This window comes from Prunus mume, linkage group LG8 (genome assembly GCF_029339155.1).
Source record: "Prunus mume cultivar Tortuosa linkage group LG8, ASM2933915v1, whole genome shotgun sequence".
In the NCBI taxonomy this organism is placed as follows: Eukaryota; Viridiplantae; Streptophyta; class Magnoliopsida; order Rosales; family Rosaceae; genus Prunus; species Prunus mume.
The window spans coordinates 11912268-11931607 of NC_142705.1; the positions used below are offsets into that span (position 1 = coordinate 11912268).

At 35.4% G+C, this 19340-nt stretch overlaps 3 protein-coding genes across 3 annotated transcripts; 1 reads left to right on the forward strand and 2 right to left on the reverse strand.

The window, feature by feature from the left end:
• Positions 1-299: 299 nt before the first annotated feature.
• On the reverse strand, positions 300-6586 carry LOC103339619 (DNAse I-like superfamily protein). The gene is given in 13 exon segments (XM_008242946.2): positions 300-743; positions 1331-1496; positions 1592-1739; positions 1885-1999; positions 2090-2181; positions 2277-2330; positions 2463-2549; positions 2644-2730; positions 2818-2901; positions 3013-3074; positions 3077-3098; positions 3217-3970; positions 5828-6586. Coding segments are annotated over 12 exon segments (1809 nt in total). The 5' UTR covers positions 5986-6586; the 3' UTR covers positions 300-743; positions 1331-1350.
• Positions 6587-9197: 2611 nt separating this feature from the next.
• Positions 9198-9917, reverse strand: LOC103339666 (uncharacterized). The gene has a single exon (XM_008242999.2). It carries the CDS (start codon positions 9915-9917, stop codon positions 9198-9200), a length of 720 nt encoding a protein of 239 aa, XP_008241221.1.
• A 2270-nt stretch (positions 9918-12187) lies between these two features.
• On the forward strand, positions 12188-13452 carry LOC103339667 (uncharacterized). The gene is made up of 2 exons (XM_089043094.1): positions 12188-12995; positions 13074-13452. Exons 1-2 carry the CDS (start codon positions 12317-12319, stop codon positions 13370-13372), a joined length of 978 nt encoding a protein of 325 aa, XP_088899220.1. The 5' UTR covers positions 12188-12316; the 3' UTR covers positions 13373-13452.
• Positions 13453-19340: the final 5888 nt, after the last annotated feature.

The following is a 19340-nucleotide window of genomic DNA, read 5'->3' on the forward strand; positions in this document are numbered from 1 at the left end:
GCCCACATTGATTACCCTCACGTTCATGTCGAGTGTACAATCACGTTCATTAAGATTTAGAATGAAACTGTACACTACTTTCTTTTTATAAAAAATTCTGATTGGTGGCACAAGCGTTCATTGACTGCCCGAGTTCAAAAATAATTCCCTCCTTTGCTCGAGGAAATTCTCTCTCAACATTCACTTCCGAACAGAAAACACCACAGAAAGACTAATGCAACCTCACATATGGCTGCGATTATATAATTTACACTGAAATAGAAAACCAATGCAGTTCCTGCTTCAAACAAGATGAACCCTTCGAAAAAAAAAAAATCAAAATCTTATTCCTTATCCTTTGTTCCCTTACCAAAAATTAAAATGGAAGTAAAAGGGGAAAGGGCGCTGTGAACAAGAGCTTCAAGAACTCAAGGTATAAAAAAGAAAAGGTGCAAACAATTGCAGGCCACTAACCACTTGCCTTTCAGGGATTAGAGTACAGGATTAAGACTAAGATGATATGATCAGCCGGTGAGCATCTACGAAATTCTATTGGCAAAAACGAGATCGGCAATTGAGCAGGGCATCATAATAACTTTTCTATAAGACAAAGGTGGCATAATACAAAGCAGATCATTGCAAGGATCCCACAAGGAGATACCTGGAAAGAACTAGGGGCACGATCTACCATTCTTACATTAACTAAACTTTCATCCAGCAGCTTCTCTCTCAGCCTTTTTCTTGGATGTCTCCGGACCTCTCTCCTACACGCATTGAGGTTGCCATCAACACAAGAACCACATAAGCGGAAAAAATTATACATTTAATTTTGCATAAAAAACCCAATTCTCTTAACAATAATGTAGGATATTTCACACTGAGAGCCTCCTCTAAAAGTAAGCATGAGTTAATATTAGCCAGAACCAACTAAGCAGATGTCACACTGGCATAATTGGCAAAACAATCATCAATCTAACTACAGTATTCTAAGCACCACGCTCTGAACCTTTCAAGGAGGAAACAATCCAGAAAACACCCAACTAAAGTCTCTAGAAATTCTTTATTGTAAATTAATTTAAATTGGATGCACTCCACCAGTGCATCTGATCTTCCCCCCTCATGCCAACAATTTCCCTAAAGTGACTTCCATGGACTGGAGTTGAAAAGGGGTCAACAAGTAATAAACAAATAGATAGCTCAAACTTTGTAATTCATTATATCTGTGAAAAATGATTAGTAAATGAAAAAACATGAAGCCCTTCAAACAAACTTTTCAACCAAGACCAAATATACATATACCATAAAATATTCATCTGGAATCAGATGGAAACAAAAAGATTTGAAAGCATACCCAGCTAGAAGTACAATGTGTCAACGTCTAATTCTAGGCTTGCAGCGAAACTCAGCTAGAAGTGCAATGTGATCTGATGACCACTCTGGGGAAGGAAGCGCTGTGTCTTTCCTTAAGCTTTCCTCGTCCAAGAGCTCCAACAAGGACTCCACCGTTAAAGAGTCCGCTGCAACCAAACATTAAATAGCTTTATGAAGAATTGATCTATCAAAAGAGGTATAAATATGAACAGCTCAAACAATTTGTAATCTGTAAACTTACCGGTGTAAAATATGTAATCCAGGGTACCAATAAAATCTCTAGTGCAATTTGTAAATAATGGCTCATTCGTGGTGGGGTCCATTCTCCTTCTCTGCTGCTCCATACCTAGACCAACTCCCAATCTTGCGAATGATGAATACGCACTTACCTGTGAGTTCCAATAAGGATTCAGCCACAATCAGCACAAGCCATAGAACACAAAAACATGTATATCTTCCCCTCCCAGTTAAAAAGGAAAAAAAACAGTAATAACAATTGATAAATAAACCAGTACATTACAAAGCATGCATTACCAGTGGAAGCTGATGTATCAGCTTGCTGAGAGGGCGCAGTATATTAAGAGGGTCTACTTGTAAATCTGGATGTGATGGATCTACCTTTCCCATAGCAAGAAGTGTATGAGGAGCGCTGCAACAAAGTTCAGCAGTACCTTAAGCAAGCAACATACCGGTAATAAATTTTCAATTCAAAATAAAATCATCGAAACAATCAACAGACCTTCCAGGAATTGAACTAAAATCTCCACACACCAGCATCGGTATATCTGCACTGGCAGCTATCTTCTCTAATCCTTTTAAGAGAGTATGAACCTGATAAGAAACATGAAAAACGCAAAATCCAATGTCATCTTGAAAATATTTAAACAAATGCACTACACATGGAAGAACTAAGAAATATGAGTTACCTGCCAGAGTTTGACATCCTTTAGATCTTGGTGGACATTTACATGTGTATTTGCCTGTACTCCATACCACGAGAAAAACATGATTACAAAAACACCATGAAGGATGCCCATGCATTGGCGTCAAGGCAGTTGAAAAGAAAACAAAAAGCATCTAGGAGTAATAACAATACAACATGCATCTCATACCACGCAAAGAAGTTGCCGTTTCCCAGGATTATCAGCTCCCTGATTGCTAAACTTTGCTTCCAGAACCACTATGAGCGCAACATTATCCTACAGATATTGAGATCCAGACATGAGCATCATAGACCAAGATCATTTCAAAAGATCAGGTCCAACTTATAAAATTCATAAAGAACAAACCCACCTTAACTAATCGATTTAAAGCACTTTTCTTCTGATTACTTGGAATCATGGCATCAGTCAAAGACTGAGCAGCCTTATTGAATTCAACCTGCATTAACACAAACTCCATACTAAGAAGAACCAAATAAAACTAAAATTTAGGTACACTACTCTCTCTCTCTCTCTTTCTCCAAACCTCGTATTTTTTGACATGTGAAAATCTGTCTCTACGGAAAAATGTTGCACAACCATCAATTGCTTGTGCGCCCCCAGTGAAAACCTGACGCCAAAGAATGCAAATTAATGGCAAGAAATTTTCAAATATACAACCCCATAATGAATAAGAAGTTTATTGAAGCTGTAATAAATATATGGGATAGTAACAGACCACCTCATTTGTTTTTCTCTTGTATAGTGCTTGATAACCATGTTTGTCCAGCTCGGGGGCAAAAATTCCTCGAAATGATCGCTTTGAACCTGAGAGGGCCATTAATCAGTTTTTACATGCATAATGCATAACTCAATACATCCAAATATCTATAAGACATTTCTGCATTCCGATTTGGCTAGACAACAAAAGTAAGATTTGTAATACCTCCTGAAGACAAACAATATCTGCACGATAGCCAACAATTTCCCGCAACAAATTTTGTTTGCGGTAAGGCCAAGAAAGTGCCCACGAAGGGCAGTAACTGTATGATTCACTGGTGGCATACACATCAGACAAAATGTTGTACGAAAGCACAGTAAATGTTCCAGAAGATGAAATACGGCCATCTGAATCCAAATGCCCCATCACATCAGCTCCATTGACAGGAACCAGACGGCGTGGACTTGGAGAGGGTGCTGGAATGACACGGGAAGTTAATATTGTATTGACATGTCCCACAGGTACTTTTGATTCAGCATCGACCACAACACATTCAAACTTAAGAACATGCCCAATATCATCAGCTGTAGGCGTATACGTTTTAGAGCGTCCCACTTCAAACCATGTTTCACCACCACTCCTTTGGGTAACAGCCGCAGGATATAAAGGTGCTGAACCATTTGTCAAACTCGTGCTTGACACTGATCCAGATAGACTAGTGTTGAGTACTCCAGATCCAGAGCTATTGAAGCGCCCAAACACCTCTTCTTCCTCATTTCCATTTTCATTTACAGCACTAGCAGCACGGTCATGCAAAACACGGTGATGCTGCCATGCATCTGAGAAGCACTTGGGAGAACAATGGTAACTTTTGGTAACAGGTATTTTGGCCTTGACACAACCTAGACACTGCAATGTGGCTTGCTCAGATGGATGTATACTGCAGACTGCAACTTTTTTATCACTTTGTATACGATACCTGCAATCAAGATTGAGAATGGGCCACTGTAAATCACAGAAACCACCATTAAACTAGAAACTATAAGTAAGGGCACAACGGCAAGATCTTATCATTACGTACAGTATCAGGTGCAAATTACACCGAATAATTTGTCATTTGTTGACGGAAACCTCACCTCGTTAATTGCATAAAAAATGAAAGTGGCATAAAATTTAAGCCCAATAAACCACTGAAGTGTGCTGATTCGATCAACTATTATCACAGCGTTCAATATCCTGTGCAAATTAAATGCCCAATATTTTTCCATTAATGGGGGAATCTCCTCATTAATTGCATGGCACAAAGCTTAAAGGAATAGGTACATTTTCTTCTTCCCCTCAATGACCGAAAATTGTTAGTCCAGCTCCTGACATGACTTATTGCAAACTGCATATTTAAAAAAGGTTTAAAAGATACTCTCTAACTAGTTTGTACCGTAAAATTGTATAATCCATGGATAAGAATTGAGGTTAAATACACATCAGACGGAGAACAAAACAAGGGCTCCTTTGTAAAATAACCCATTTACGCAGGCCTATTGAAACTACCCCCTTCTCAATAAACTTAGAAAACTAACCTGTTTTGGACTTGAAATGACCAAAATGGGGTCAACACGCGAGTCAAGATGTGTATCAAGATCTCGACCCCCAATCTCATCAGCCCACATCTGAAATCAATCTCGAATATGGCCCAGACTTGACATAGTCCAAAACAGGTTACTTTTTAATTTGTTTTTATTTAAGTTAGTTATCTAATGGGCCTACAAAAACTGGTTATTATTGAAGGAACCCACGAAAGAATATGGCAAGATAATAAAAAGTATGCCAAAACTCCTTCCTCAGGTTTTCTCTTTTCTTTTTTTTTCTTTTTTTCTTTTTTTGGATCAAAGGAAGGGGGAGAGAAAGATGAATTCTGGTCGTAGGTGCAATCTGGGGTAAGCCCCACCAAACAGTAGGTTTTCATCACAACACAGCCGCACAATAATTATATCGGTAGCTGCGCGGTAAGTTCCTATCAGTGGAGCTATGAGCCCCAACCACTCAGCCACACAATAAATTCTCGAAACATATTTTTAATACATACCATTGGAGAAGTATGCACTCCTGAACACGTGTAGTAGCAAAAAATGGTAGTAATGCAACCTGGATTTCCAAACAGGTATCCACACTTTGACGTTTCGCAATGTTACAGCTGTTTCAGCATTCATCGCTCTGCTACTGTTTCTTATTATAACAAACTATTCTAGACATGTAAAGCCTAACTCATCACGCAATTTGGCTCGGTTGCAATGTGTCATATGGCCTCTGAATCCATGACAAATCATTTGCCTCTTATTCTAAAGTAAATGATCCTATTAAGATCTTTCAATTATTGCAATTCATTCAATTGGACAATTCAAGAAATTAATGCTGTATATATAGAGTATTCAAATTCAAGAATATAAATTAAACACTCATGAATATAAAAAGACAAATACACAACATTGACATAGATATCTCTAGAAACCTTTTTCTTTTGTTAAAAAAACCCTACTTAAAAAGATGTTGTGAAATCATATGAAAACCCATGAAAAGACAGAGAGCATAAATATAAGTAAAACTACAAATATGCATCTAAGCTATATACCCAGAAGCTTTTTCCCTATAGATGTACTTGAAGCTAAAATCTTTGCCTAAACCTGAGTAACAACAACAACCTCAAACCACCCAGAGGCCACAAACAAAGCTCAAAACCCAGAAAATCTCAGGAATAAAAGCACCCGAAAAACCAAATTCACAGCAGCAAAAAAAAAAAAATAACAAAACTTAAAAATTGATTGGGGAAATTGACACTTACCACTTGTACCTCAAGAAGTGGCCATCAAGAGGGGCCGACTCGGGCACATCGTCTGTTGTGACAGTCTTGTCAGGCCGGCGCAAGAGTACGTATGGCGTGAGCTCACAGCCTACAATGGGAATATCCGAAGGGAGGTGCACGCGTAGCACGCTCAGCATGCTTTTTTTTCGCTTCTCACTCTAGGCAGCAAAAATCTTCAGTCTCTTCACAGCAAGAACGTAACCCTATCCTACCCAATCGAGAAAATACACACACAACTGCAAGCCTTTGTTCGAAGAAACCACACGTGCGATGCAGGCGGATACCAGGCGGATCCGCCATTTACTTGACCCGAATACCCGCCAGCCTTGACGGACCCGAGAAGCCCAAAACCCTAAAAAAATTCAACCCCCCAAATCGAGCGCCACAGATCGAGAGCTTTGGATTGGGAAATTTCGGGGTTTCAGAGAGGGCAAAGAAATAAATAAAGGGTCTTCTTCTTCCTCTGCTTTTGAGAAGTGATTGAAGTGGATCGATTAGCGGAGAGGGATCGAAGGTTGTAGAGAGAGAACGTGTGGGCTATTGAGAGAAAAAGAAGAGAAAAATAGAGAGGGGGAAGGGGGGATCGACAATTAGGGTTTTACAGAGGAAGTGAAAGTAATCTTTGTTGGCTCCAACTCCATTTCCTGAATTAAGAGAGACACAGAAGAGAGAAGAGAAAAGAGGTGGCTCTGCCTCTTTTCTTTTATACCATACGAGTCTTTCTACGACTTTGGTTTTGGCTTTGGTTTCTCTTTTATATATATATAAATATGTTTTTGGGGGAGTTTTATTTTGTGTTTCTGTTTGGTTTCAAGTTTCCAACTTCCATGTGCTCTGTTTTTTGTAAATTCGAAAATTGCTAGAGTTTCAATTTGTTTATGGACTGACTCATTGGATGAATTTTCTAAGTTGAGATAAAATTATTAGAAATTTGGCAAAAAGTAATTAGAAGATATTTCATTCCTGAGTGAAGCCTATTTTCTATTAATTTATGAGACAATTACGTATATATAACTGAGAATCATTGATTGGTGCGAATTTCACACTAATAAGCTGTTTATAGAATTGTTCATGTGCACATTGTGTTGCTCTTTAATTATCGATACTCGATATTTTGCATGAAGCTAAAAGCGGAATACACATAAATAGAGAGAGCTTCAATTGCAGTATTACTTAAATAAGTTTATTTGAGACACGTTCGTGTAGAATCTACTATATGCATTGTATTCCAACGATATGACAACCTAATTTTAAAATCTTACTTCATAAATCATCTTTACAACAAATCACCAAAATTGAAAAATGTATAACCATTTAATTAGGTTTGTATAGTTAAGAAACCATGTTGGTCTATCTATTCCATCACAATACATGTACCTTAATGGTTTACATTTGTATAATATTATTAATTAAAGATGATTACTTAATAAAGACTTGAAAGATAATAATTTGGATAATTGAAATATAATGCGGAGTGAGCCTCACAAAGTGTACCTCTCAAATAAGGAACCCCTCAATAACATAAGACTATATAAATATATCTATTTCTCATCATAAGATAAGATAACCACATGTGCATGACTAATAATCATCATAGTTGTTCACACGTAGATTGACAATTAATACTAGCAAACTCAATATGAGAATTGTTGATTATGTTTTAATAAAATAATATAATTGAAAATTAATGTTCTAGAATTTGTAAATTTACTTGTTTGACTAATCTAAAAGTATAACAAATTTAAACACGAAAATAAATGTTTGACTAATCTTATCATTTTTTCCTTTTCCTTTTTGGAATGGGGTATGAATTGTTAAATATGGACATTCATTAAATTTTTTTTTTGTCACTTGAACAAAAGATGTAGCCTCACATGACTTATCCACAACACCGTAGGACTAGATATCGTGATTGACTATTGGTGTAGTAGTATTTACAAAAGGGAATTGAAAATTACAAAAGGAGTTTGATATGTCAATAAAAATATCAGTTCAATTTTTATTTAAACTTCTCATTTAAAATCATTCTTCGTATATATGTAACTTTTAAGATGCCTATATCGTAGATATTAAACAAATAATGATTTTAAACTTCTCATCACGAAAATAAGGAGAATGATTTTATATTAGGGCACTCATTTATTATATTAAACTATAGGTGGCTAGTAGGGTCCTCTGCTAGAGCAATCCCGTACATCTTATAAGAGCATCTTCAACTGATGTGTTAAAAGTGCTACATAGACATTTAACAGTTAAAATAACATCTCACATCACTCTAACCGATATGTCAAAACTTATGTGGAATGAAGGCTGGAGGTTGAGATGTTATTTTTGACATTTCAAAAGCAAGATGTCAAATGAATATTTTATTATTTTTTAAAGACAACTAGGTGTTACTTTCATTTATTTTTTATTTTTTATTTATTTTTTTCTTTATCTTAAATGATTTGACTTACAATAATTATTTATTTGACATATTGGGTGGAGTGTAAAACTGTGTAAATATCAAATTGTCACATCAACCATCAAATTTAAATTTGATGTTTAGTATTTGACATTTCCCTAGCATCTCCAAGAGAGGCAAATGAGTAGGCACACCGTATTTGCCTCGCCATATCAGCATTTTCATACTCAAAGGGAAAAGGCAAATGTCTAGACAAAATATACCTACTATCCCCAACAAGGCAATATTGCCTATTTCAAAGTAAGAGGTATATTGGGCCCACTTACTTTTTATAATAAAATACTATATCCACTCTCTCACATACTTTCTATAAAATATAATAGCAAATGTAAAAGATAAAAAATAAAAAATATAATAATAGTTTGTAGACTTACATTGCCTAGTCCTTTGGAGTGTCCAATTAACATGCCACATAAGTTGTTATAGTACAATTTTGCCTATTTCATTTGCCTCTTCCCTTGGAGATGCTCTAAGCTCAAGGTCTTGATGAATTAATATTGCAACAAATTGCAAATGACCCATTATAGTGTAGTGGTTTGGAGTATTGCTTCTCCACGTGGTTCTGAGTTTGAGTCATAGCATTAGTGTAGTGTGTGTGAGTTTATTATATTATCGCCCCTCTCAATAGGAAAGATCCTTAAAAAAATAAAAAATTGCAACAAATTATTTTTGTAAAAAAAAATAAATTATTTGCAACACATTACATTTCACTACCTGAGCCTATTGAGAAGAATCAATAATCATAAGAAAGAAACAGCCAACTGTTATAGTCTTAATTGAAGCAAATAAACCATTCAATTGCTGAAGCAAACAAACAGTACTTAATTGACCCAACATATGTGGATTATACTTAAACTTCTAATTCATATAGCAGAAAAAATCATGTTAATCTGCATTATTATGAGGCATCGGGTATCGGCACACAGGACACAAGTGACTGGTCTCCAGCCACTCAACAATGCAATCTTCATGGTAAAGATGAGAGCAAGGCAAGCGACGAGCATGTCCACCAAAATCATCCTCACCAAAGTTCTCCATACAAATAACACAAGTACCATCCAAGCCATCAACGCTCACTTCCTCCAAGCCCTCAATGGACGACGCCGTCGCGGGAACGAACGGGAAGCCAAGACCATAAACCATTTGATAATCATCGACAAAGTGCATCCGGAAAATGACGTGCTCTATGCCCACAACAAAAACATTATCAGGCTCAATGGTGAGGTCTTGAGACTCAACAAACGCACTAAATAGTTTGTCAACAACAGATTGGTGCTCATGTTCTGGGATGTTTAGAGTGTTGAGAACCTCAGTGACCATGGGGACTACTGTGTGCCTGCTCGTATTGGATAATAGCTCGACAGAGCTGGCACAAGGAACCCTAATGGTTGTTTCAGTGATGAGGTCGAGTGGTTCTTGGATAATTCGTACAGGGTGTTCAAAATTATCATCTTCTGCCATCGTCCAAGCGTTGTCAGTCGAGCTGTAGAGCTCGAACTTGATTGGAACTCCTTGGTTCTGGTTCTGGGACAAGTTGTTGAGGGTGGTTTCTTCGGTTGTTTTCCGGACATGGATGCAATAGTAGTCACTCTCATCGATTAGCATGCTTGAGGAATGCTGAAGAATGGGGAGGACCAGTTAACGATGGAGGAGAATGAGGATACCTACAAGGTTTAGGGGTTAAATACATGAAGCTCAGTACAGAAATGAAGAGAGGGAGAGGGAGAGGTAAATTGAATTTAGGACATTTTTAGGAATAGGTTTTACTTTATTTTTTTACCGTTTAAAGTTAATGGATTCCTAATTAGCTTGGATGTATTTTTTTTTTTGGGTACAGAAGGGGGCTAAAGCCCTGCTTGGATGTAATTTTGACTAGAATCATAATATATATATATATATATATTTGGTTTTTTACTTCAATATAGTAAAGAAAAAATTTTCTTTTTGAAAACGAGCGGTAACATTAAAACAACGAAACTACAAAAGATCTTCAACTAAAACATCGTAAATGATTGGAAGAGGATCCCTAAACCAAGAAGATGTCTTAATTAACCTTAACGATCAATGCGATACACCACCCGCATTGGTTAAAGAAGGCTTATTCTTTAATTAAATGGTGAGAGAGGTTTGGAAAGAGCATTTCCAATCGATATAGCACGTGACATGTAATGATAAGAATTGAATGATAAAATTGGTTAAAATAAGTAGTCAAATTCTTTGACTCCATTAATTTGAAGGCATCAAGCTTGATGTCAAAATTGGCATCCCACTTAAAGCCATGATGCCCAAAGTTATAATTAGGATGGGTACATGGTGTGAATACCAACATAACCAAAGAAGAAAAAAAGAATTAAAGAGGCTCATTCTTTTACATGAAAATGAGTAAGCTTAAAATTGGCATCCAACATGGTAGGGATCTCGACCTCTACTTCAGCCGTACTATATATCCATATACTTATTAGGTTTGTTCTTCTGTAGATTACTACTACAATCATAGCCTATTCTTCTAGATTGTAATTGTCTTCCTTTATTCCTTCCCCAAAGAAAAGTACCAATCTATCCAAGGCTAGGAAATCTTGTTGTGTGGATTTGTATAACTTCAAACTCACACACTCTCAAATTGTGGGCCCTTTGGCAAGTTTTTTAATTTTATACATGTGATATTGGGAGAGGGGGATACGAAACAAGACTTTAGGTGCACTGATAACTACTCTTAACCACCTGAAGTTATAAGCCCCCTGCAGAATAAAACAAAAAAAGTTGTGCCTTTTGTTTGGTGGTGGAAAGAAGTTGTGGATTCAGTAGCATATTAGGTTTGTTCTTCTGTAGATCATGCTTAATCACAGTGATGTGAGATATATAGTTGTTTGTACAACTTTTGTCCGCTTTAATTTTATTTTTTAGAATGTTAGTTTTGTTGCTTTTCTGAGCTTGGTTATTTGGATGTATGTATTTAATGTTAATTCGGTCTAGTGACAATTTTGGTTGCTTAAACAAGCAGTTTTGATCTATGCATGTATGAGTTAAAAATTATTTTGGAAGTACATGTAACAAAATAGATTCTTTGAACCTTACACCTCACTCATGTATAATTAAGGAATACTCTGATGGGGTTCTTGCTGGCTATTTTCTTACTCTGTTTGGTAACATTTTGTTTAATTACCAAAATAGATTAAAGAGAGAGGGAAGAGAGATGGGAAATGAGGAAAATTGGTAAACATTTCCTACATTGTGGTTACTTGGTATTACCAAACCTGCCCTTAAGTGTCTATTTTATTTCAATAGTTATCCTGAAAAAAATACAACTAGAAAATAAAAAACTGCCGCTATGTTCTTTTTCAGCTTCAACAACTCTGCCCGTAGAGTCTTAGGGCTTAACTAACTTAGGCTTAATGCCCTAATAATCAGGCATAATTTTTAATTGGGCCTCAGTTTTTATTATTATTTATTTATAAGAAGAAGGAAATTACCAGAGAAATCCTCTCGGGCACGGAGGCCCCAAATCAAAATAAATGATGAGGTTTGACAAGCATGACTTAAACTAGCCACAGAATCCGCTGTGAAATTGACTTCCCGATAAATATGCCTAACTTGAACTTCATCACAGAAGGAGCAAAGAGCCTTCATATCCTAAATTGGGCCTTGTTTTCAAAGCGGATTGGTGGATTACTGGGTATTAAATTTTTTTAAAAACCAAATACCTTTTTCACATCCCATAATCACTGATGATAAATCAATCAAGATGCATGTCTGATTTAAACAAAACCAGATTTAGAATTTCAATGAATAATTGCAAAAATTATGGAGCTCCTTGACAGATTTTTGCATCCTATAATCACTTCAAATTCCCACAAATCAAGAGTCAGTGATTTAGTTGCTTTTATCATTCTCTTTTTTCCCCCACTATAAATTTCACTTCTTGAGCCCCTCACTCAATATCTCTAGATCTCTTTTCTCTCGGCTCCCTCAAGAAAGAGACTAGAGAGAAAAAAAGAAGAGAAAATATGGGATTCGTTCAAGCAGAAGGTCTAGTGCTTGTGCAGCTCTCAGTGCTTCTACTGAGCTGCTTCATTGTGCTTGGTAAAGAAATTGAGTCTTTGGCACCCAATTCTCATGCACCAAGCCATGCACCGGCTCACTCACCAAGTCACCACCATCACCACCACCACCACCACCACGGCCACCCTCCCAGCCACGCACCAGTTCACCCTCATAGCCATTCACCGGTTCATCCACCAAGCCATTCACCGGTTCACCCTCCTAGCCATTCACCGGTTCATCCTCCAAGCCATGCACCGGCTCAGTCACCAACTCACCACCACCACCACCACCATGGTCATCCTCCCAGCCACGCTCCGGTTCACCCACCAAGCCAATCACCTGTTCACCCTCCAAGCCATGCTCCGGCTCACTCACCAAGTCATGCACCGGCTCACTCACCAAGTCATCACCACCACAGTCATTCTCCCAGCCACGCACCGGTTCACCCACCTAGCCAAGCCCCGGTTCAACCCCCTAGCCACCCTCCCACTCACCATTCACCATCCCCCAGTCCAAGCCACCCCCCGGTTCACCCTCCACAATCCCCACCAAAGAGCTTTGTAGCGGTTCAAGGCGTTGTCTATTGCAAATCCTGCAAGTACTCTAAGGTTGATACCCTCTTGGGTGCCTCACCACTTCAAGGTTAGTCATCCAAATTTATTCGTCTACCTTTTAGATTTATAAACTTCTTAAAATTAACAAATTTAAACCCAATTGCAGGGGCTACTGTGAAGTTGCAGTGCAACGACACTAAGAAGCCACTAGTGGTCAAAGCCAGGACAGACAAGAAGGGTTACTTCTTCATCACGGCACCCAAGCACTTAACCTCCCATGGGGCCCACAAGTGCAAGGTCTCGCTTGTCTCGTCACCATCTGCCTCGTGCTCTAACCCGTCTGATTTCCAGGGTGGTCTGAGGGGTGCCATCTTGAGGCCAGAGAAGCCATTTGTCTCCGGAAAACTCCCATTTTTCCTCTACTCTGTTGGCCCATTTGCCTTCGAGCCTAAATGCCATCATTAATTTATTTGCAGTTGTCTCTGTGGAACTGCTTTCCCTCTAGGGTAATAATGTGCTATTGCCAACAGAATGTCCTGGATGTTTGTTTTATAATAATAATAATAATGAACTAATAAACTTCAGGAATTACAGCTTCTATTATTTGCTTTGTTATCTATTACTTTTATTCTCCTTGAATTAGACAGAATGAGTACCAATTGCTCGACCTTGTTGCACTGCTACTATCATTAAACTTTAAAAAAAATCAAAGACTACCAATAACATGGGTTTGGACTAGGCTTAATTAAGCCCTGATTTCAAGTGGACCAAAATTAGTCCAGGTCTTAATTAAGCCCTTGTTTTGTTAAAGACATGATTGGTGCTAAATAGCCCAATCCTGTCCTAATCCTGTTTAACAAACAAGGCCTAAATTCTTGGCCATAACCATTCACTTTATTTAAAATTCATGATGATTTTGCAGTTGCTTTGAATCACCAAAAACGTGCCTCAAGCTTGTGCACAAAATAGATGCCAAGAGCAGTTGTACTCTGGGCAGAAGTGTTGGAACAAACACAATGATGCTGGACATGAATGCATTGCCAGTGTCGGTTGTTTGGCTGCAGATCTGGTTATTGTTGTAGCAATCCTCTTGAGTCTATGACTGGTTGTAGCTTCGTACAACGATTTATTTTCTCTTAAGATATGTCTATAGTTGGTCTTAGTTTAAAACATATTCACCTAAATACCAATTTCAATTTTACCCATGTCTGCATACTGCTAATAAGATGAATTCCTTCACAATCTTTGTTCTTTATTCTCTTTTTTCCCGTTTATCTAATAAATTTTTGTCGCCTTTTATCAAAAAATCAAATTGCCGTATTTGAATTTCCAACTAAAGGGCTGTTGTGGCCATTCCGTTTGTAAAACATTTAAAACTTCAGTTTCAATAAGTAAAATAACAGATTCAAAGTATTTTGAAATACTCATATGATATTTAAAGTTATATATATATTTTTTCGGTTACAAGGAGGGCCGAAGCCTAAGAGAAAATCAAAAAGAAAACTACACTGGGACAAGCTAGCAGTGGTCATCCTAACAGAGTCATTTGCCAAGAGGCTTACAATAGAAGGAGGGGGAAGATAACAACATGATAACCCAAATTGGAACATTGACCCCATATGTGCCATATGGTCAGCAGCAATGTATTGTTCTCTATAAATATTTAAAGTTCTATTAATATGTGAGATGAAACACGTACAATATGGTAAATGGTGATAACTGATAAGAAAATACCAAACGTTTAAAAAAATTCAATACAGTTTGCCTTTGATGGACCTCGTTCTTTCCAATGCTACTAAATTTTGTTACTACACTCATTATTTGTCGTAGAGAATTGCATGCTGAGTTGGAATGTTCTCGGTAAAATTTTGGCAAATTACAACTTAACAGTTCGCCCACTATATTATATTTTAATATAATTTATTTATGCCTTGTAATATATATTATTTTTATTCAATAATATGTAAGAATTATGTGTATAATATATGAATTATGTGTAATATGTGAATTATGTATATATATATATATGTAAAAGACTATAGCTGCTCGTCTATACTATTTATTAATAAAGACAATTTATTATAAAAAAACCAATAACGCTGACCTGCTACACTATTTTTATAAAAAAATTAGAAAAAAATTGCATTATCTGAGCACGGCTATACTATTTTCTAAAAGAAAACAGAGCATTAATGTGTCAAAATAGTATAGCCGTGTGATACTTTAAAAAATTATTGCCGTTCGCTATAGTATTTTTAATATAAAAAGAGGACCCCCACCCATTAGTCGCCACGTGTTTTCAACAAAATTAAAGACACGGAGTATAGCCGTGCGGCAGTACTCCTTTTTTATTTATTATTTTTTAATAAAGGAGAACCTCTGTCAATTAAAGCCATGTGTGAAAAATACGTATAGCCACCCGGCTATACTATTCTTTAATATTAAAAAGACGATCCCCCATTCATTAACTGCCACATGTCAACACGTCTTTTTAATATGTGAATTATGTATATATATATATATATATATATGTAAAAGACTATAGCCGCTCGTCTATACTATTTATTAATAAAGACAATTTTAAAACAACAAAAACAAAAACCAAGTAATGCTGACCTGCTATACTATTTTTTGAAAAACAATTAGGAAAAAAATCGCATATAGCTGCACGGCTATAATATTTTCTAAAAACAAAGACAGAGCAGCCCAATGTGTGAAAATCAGTAGATGCGGCTATCTGCTTTTAAAATTTTACAGAGTATAGCCGTTCGGCTATACGATTTTTTAATATCCCATTAGACGCCACATGTTTTCAACAAAATTAAAAACACAGAGTATATACATTCGGCCGTATGTCTTTTTGTGTCAAAAAGAAGTATAGCCGCCCGGCTATACTATTCTTTAATATAAAAAAGACGATCCCCCATTCATTAACCACTGCATGTCAACACATGTCTTTTTAAAAGAATTAAAAACATGGACTATAGCGCCCAGCTGTACTCCTTTAAAAAATAAAAAAAGAACCTCTATCAATTGAAGCCACGTGTCAAAAAATAAGTATAGCCGCACGGCTCTCCCATTTAATACAAAAAAAGAAAAAAAAGAAAAAAAAGGACCCTCTTAGTTGCATTAGTTTGTACCTTATAGATCTCAATTGGCAACATATCCAAAGTAGATATTAATCTTCCACTACATGATATTTAATATAATTTTTATAACATATGTTATTCTTAATCAATAATATGTATGAATTATTTGTATAATACTTGAATTTTTTGTGTCTTATTGGAAATTTTGCAAAAAATACGTGTATGAAACATTAGAAATACGTACATACATGTATAATATCACTATTGTAAGTTTGCTTTTTAAAGAAAACGCGAGACGTGTGTAGAACACGAATATATTGTTGAAAAATACGTAACTACACACACACACATATATATATACATACATATGTAAAATACCATAGCCACTTGTCTATACTATTTATTAATAAAGACAATGTAAAAATAAATAAAAAGCTAGTAATGCAGCCTGACTATACTATTTTTATTAAAAAAAATAGGAACAAAATTAAGTATAGCTGCACGGCTATAAGATTTTCTAAAGGAAAAACAGAGCAGCCCCACTGTGTGAAAATAGGATAGCCGTGCGGCTATACATTTTAAATTTTTTTAAAAACTGCGTATAGCCGAACGGCTATACTATTTTTAAATATAAAAAAGTGGACCCCCACCCATTAGGCATCATGTGTAAAATTAAAAACATGGAGTATAGCCGGGGGGCTGTACTCGTTTTTCTTTTTTGATAAAGGAGAACCTCTATCGATTAAGCCACGTGTCAAAAATATGTATAGCAGCCCGACCATACTATTTTATAATATAAAAAAGAGGATCCCCCATTGATTAACCGCCACGTGTCAACACAAGTCTTTTAAAAAAAATTAAAAAACATAGAGTATAGCCGATGGCTATACTATTTAATACAAAAAATAATGAATAAAAAAGGACCCTCCTAGTTGTATTAGTTTGTACCTTATAGATCTTAATTTGCAACATATCCAAAGTAGATATTAATCTTCCACTATGTTATTCTTATTCAACAATATGTGAGAATTATTTGTATAATACATGAATTTTTTGGTCTTACTTGAAATTTTGTAAAAAATACATGTATGAAACATTAGAAATACGTACGTACATATACAATACGACTATTGTATGTTTGGTTTTTAAAGAAAATCTGAGACGTGTATAGAACATGAATGTATTGTTGAAAAATACGTACCTACACATATATATATATATGTATGTATGCATACATATGAAAAAGACTATAGCCCCTCGTATATACTATTTATTAATAAAGAAAACATTAAAAAAAAAGAACGAGTTATGCTGCCCCTGCTATACTATTTGTATAAAAAGAATTAAAAAAATTGAGTATAGCCGCACGGCTATACGCTTTCTAAACTGTGTGAAAATAGTATCTCCGGCTGTTTTAAATATTTTAAAAATTGAGTATAGCCGGACGGCTATACTATTTTTTAATAAAAAGAGAGGACCCACCCATTAGGCTCCACGTGTCAACACATGTCTTTTTAAAAGAATTAAAAACAAGCAGTATAGCGGCCCAACTGTATTCCTTTTTTTTATTTTTTATTTTAATTAAGAAGAACTTATATCGATTAAAGCCATGTGTCATAAAAATAAGTATAGGCGCCCGGCTATATTATTTAATACATAAAATAATAATAAAAAAGGACCCTCCTAGTTGCATTTGTTTGTACCTTATAGATCTTAATCTACAACATATCCAAAGTAGATATTAATCTTTCTCTATATGATGAGAATTATTTGGATAATACGTGAATTTTTTGTGTCCTACTGGAAATTTTGTAAAAAATAAGTGTATGAGACATTAGAAATATGTACGTACATGTATAATACGACTATTGTATGTTTGCTTTTCAAAGAAAATGCGAGACGTGTATAGAAAACGAATGTATTGTTGAAAAATACTTACCTACATATATATATATATGCATACATATGTAAAAGACGAGCCGCTCGTCTTATTAATAAAGACAATTTTAATTGAAAAAAAGGGGTAATGATGACTCGCTATACTATTTTTATAAAAAAAATTAGAAAAAAAAAAAAATTGAGTATCGCACCTGGCTATACTATTTTTATAAAAAAAAAAATTAGAAAAAATCTAGTGTAGCCGCATGGCTATACTACTTAGGCTATACTACATGTTTTTAATTTTGTTTTAAAAAATAGAATTCTGTTGACACGTGGCGCCAAATCGATGGGGAGTCCACTTTTTTATATTAAAAAATAATATAGCTGCCTGGCTATACTCAGTTTTTATTTTTTTTTATTTTTTAAAAACGTATAGTCGGACGACTATATTATTTTACACGTGGGCGCCCTTGCGCTGTTGAGCATAGCATCATGCGGCTATACTCAATTTTTTTAAAAGAAAAGTATAGCTATGCGGCGTTATTGGTTAATTTTTTATTTTTTATTTTATAAAAAAATTGTCTTTAATAAATAGTATAGACGGGCGGCTCTAGGTTTTTACATATATATACATATATATTTTTCAATAATACATTCGTGTTCTATGCACGTCTCACGTTTAAAAAAAAAGCAAAAGTACAATAGTCGTATTGTACATATATGTATGTATTTGTAACGATTCATAGACATATTTTTTACAAAATTTTCAATAAGACACACAAAATTCCTGTATTATACAAATAATTCTCACATAATATGGAATATGAATAACATATATTATAAAAAATATATTGAAATATTATATGGTAGAACATTAATATCTACTTTGGATATGTTGAAACTAGTAAATTAATATCTGTAAGTACAAACTAATGCAAATATGAGGGTTCTTTTTCTTTTTCTTTTATAGTATAGCCGCACGGCTATGCGTTTTAAATATAATGTATTTAAATAGAAAAGCCGTACGGATGTACTTTTTTTTTGACACGTGGCGCTTAATCGCTAAAGGGTCTTCTTTTTAAAATAAAAAAATGGGCTATACTCAGTGTTTTTAATATTGTTTTAAAAAATAGACTTATATTGACACGTGGCGCCTAATCGATGGGTGTCCACTATTTTTATAAATTTTTTTTTGAGAAAAATCGATTATAGCCGAACGGCTATACTATTGAAACACAGAGCAGCTCGTGCGGCTATACGTTTATAAAAATTTTAAAAACTGAGTATAGCCGTTTGTACTATTTTTTTTTTTTTCTTTTTCCTTTTTAATAAAGAAGTATAGCCGGCTATACTATAAATAATAATAAAAAAGGACACTCCTAGTTGCATTAGTCTGTACCTTATTTATATAAATACCTCTCAAATCAATTTTCTGCATCACATTCATACATCAAATTCCTCAA

Bases quoted from the DNA above. Each gene is read 5' to 3' on its own strand.
- LOC103339666 (XM_008242999.2), bottom strand. From the start codon at position 9,917: ATGCTAATCGATGAGAGTGACTACTATTGCATCCATGTCCGGAAAACA.
- LOC103339667 (XM_089043094.1), top strand. From the start codon at position 12,317: ATGGGATTCGTTCAAGCAGAAGGTCTAGTGCTTGTGCAGCTCTCAGTG. The intron at 12,996-13,073 runs GTTAGTCATCCA...ACCCAATTGCAG, and splicing joins GGGTGCCTCACCACTTCAAG to GGGCTACTGTGAAGTTGCAG.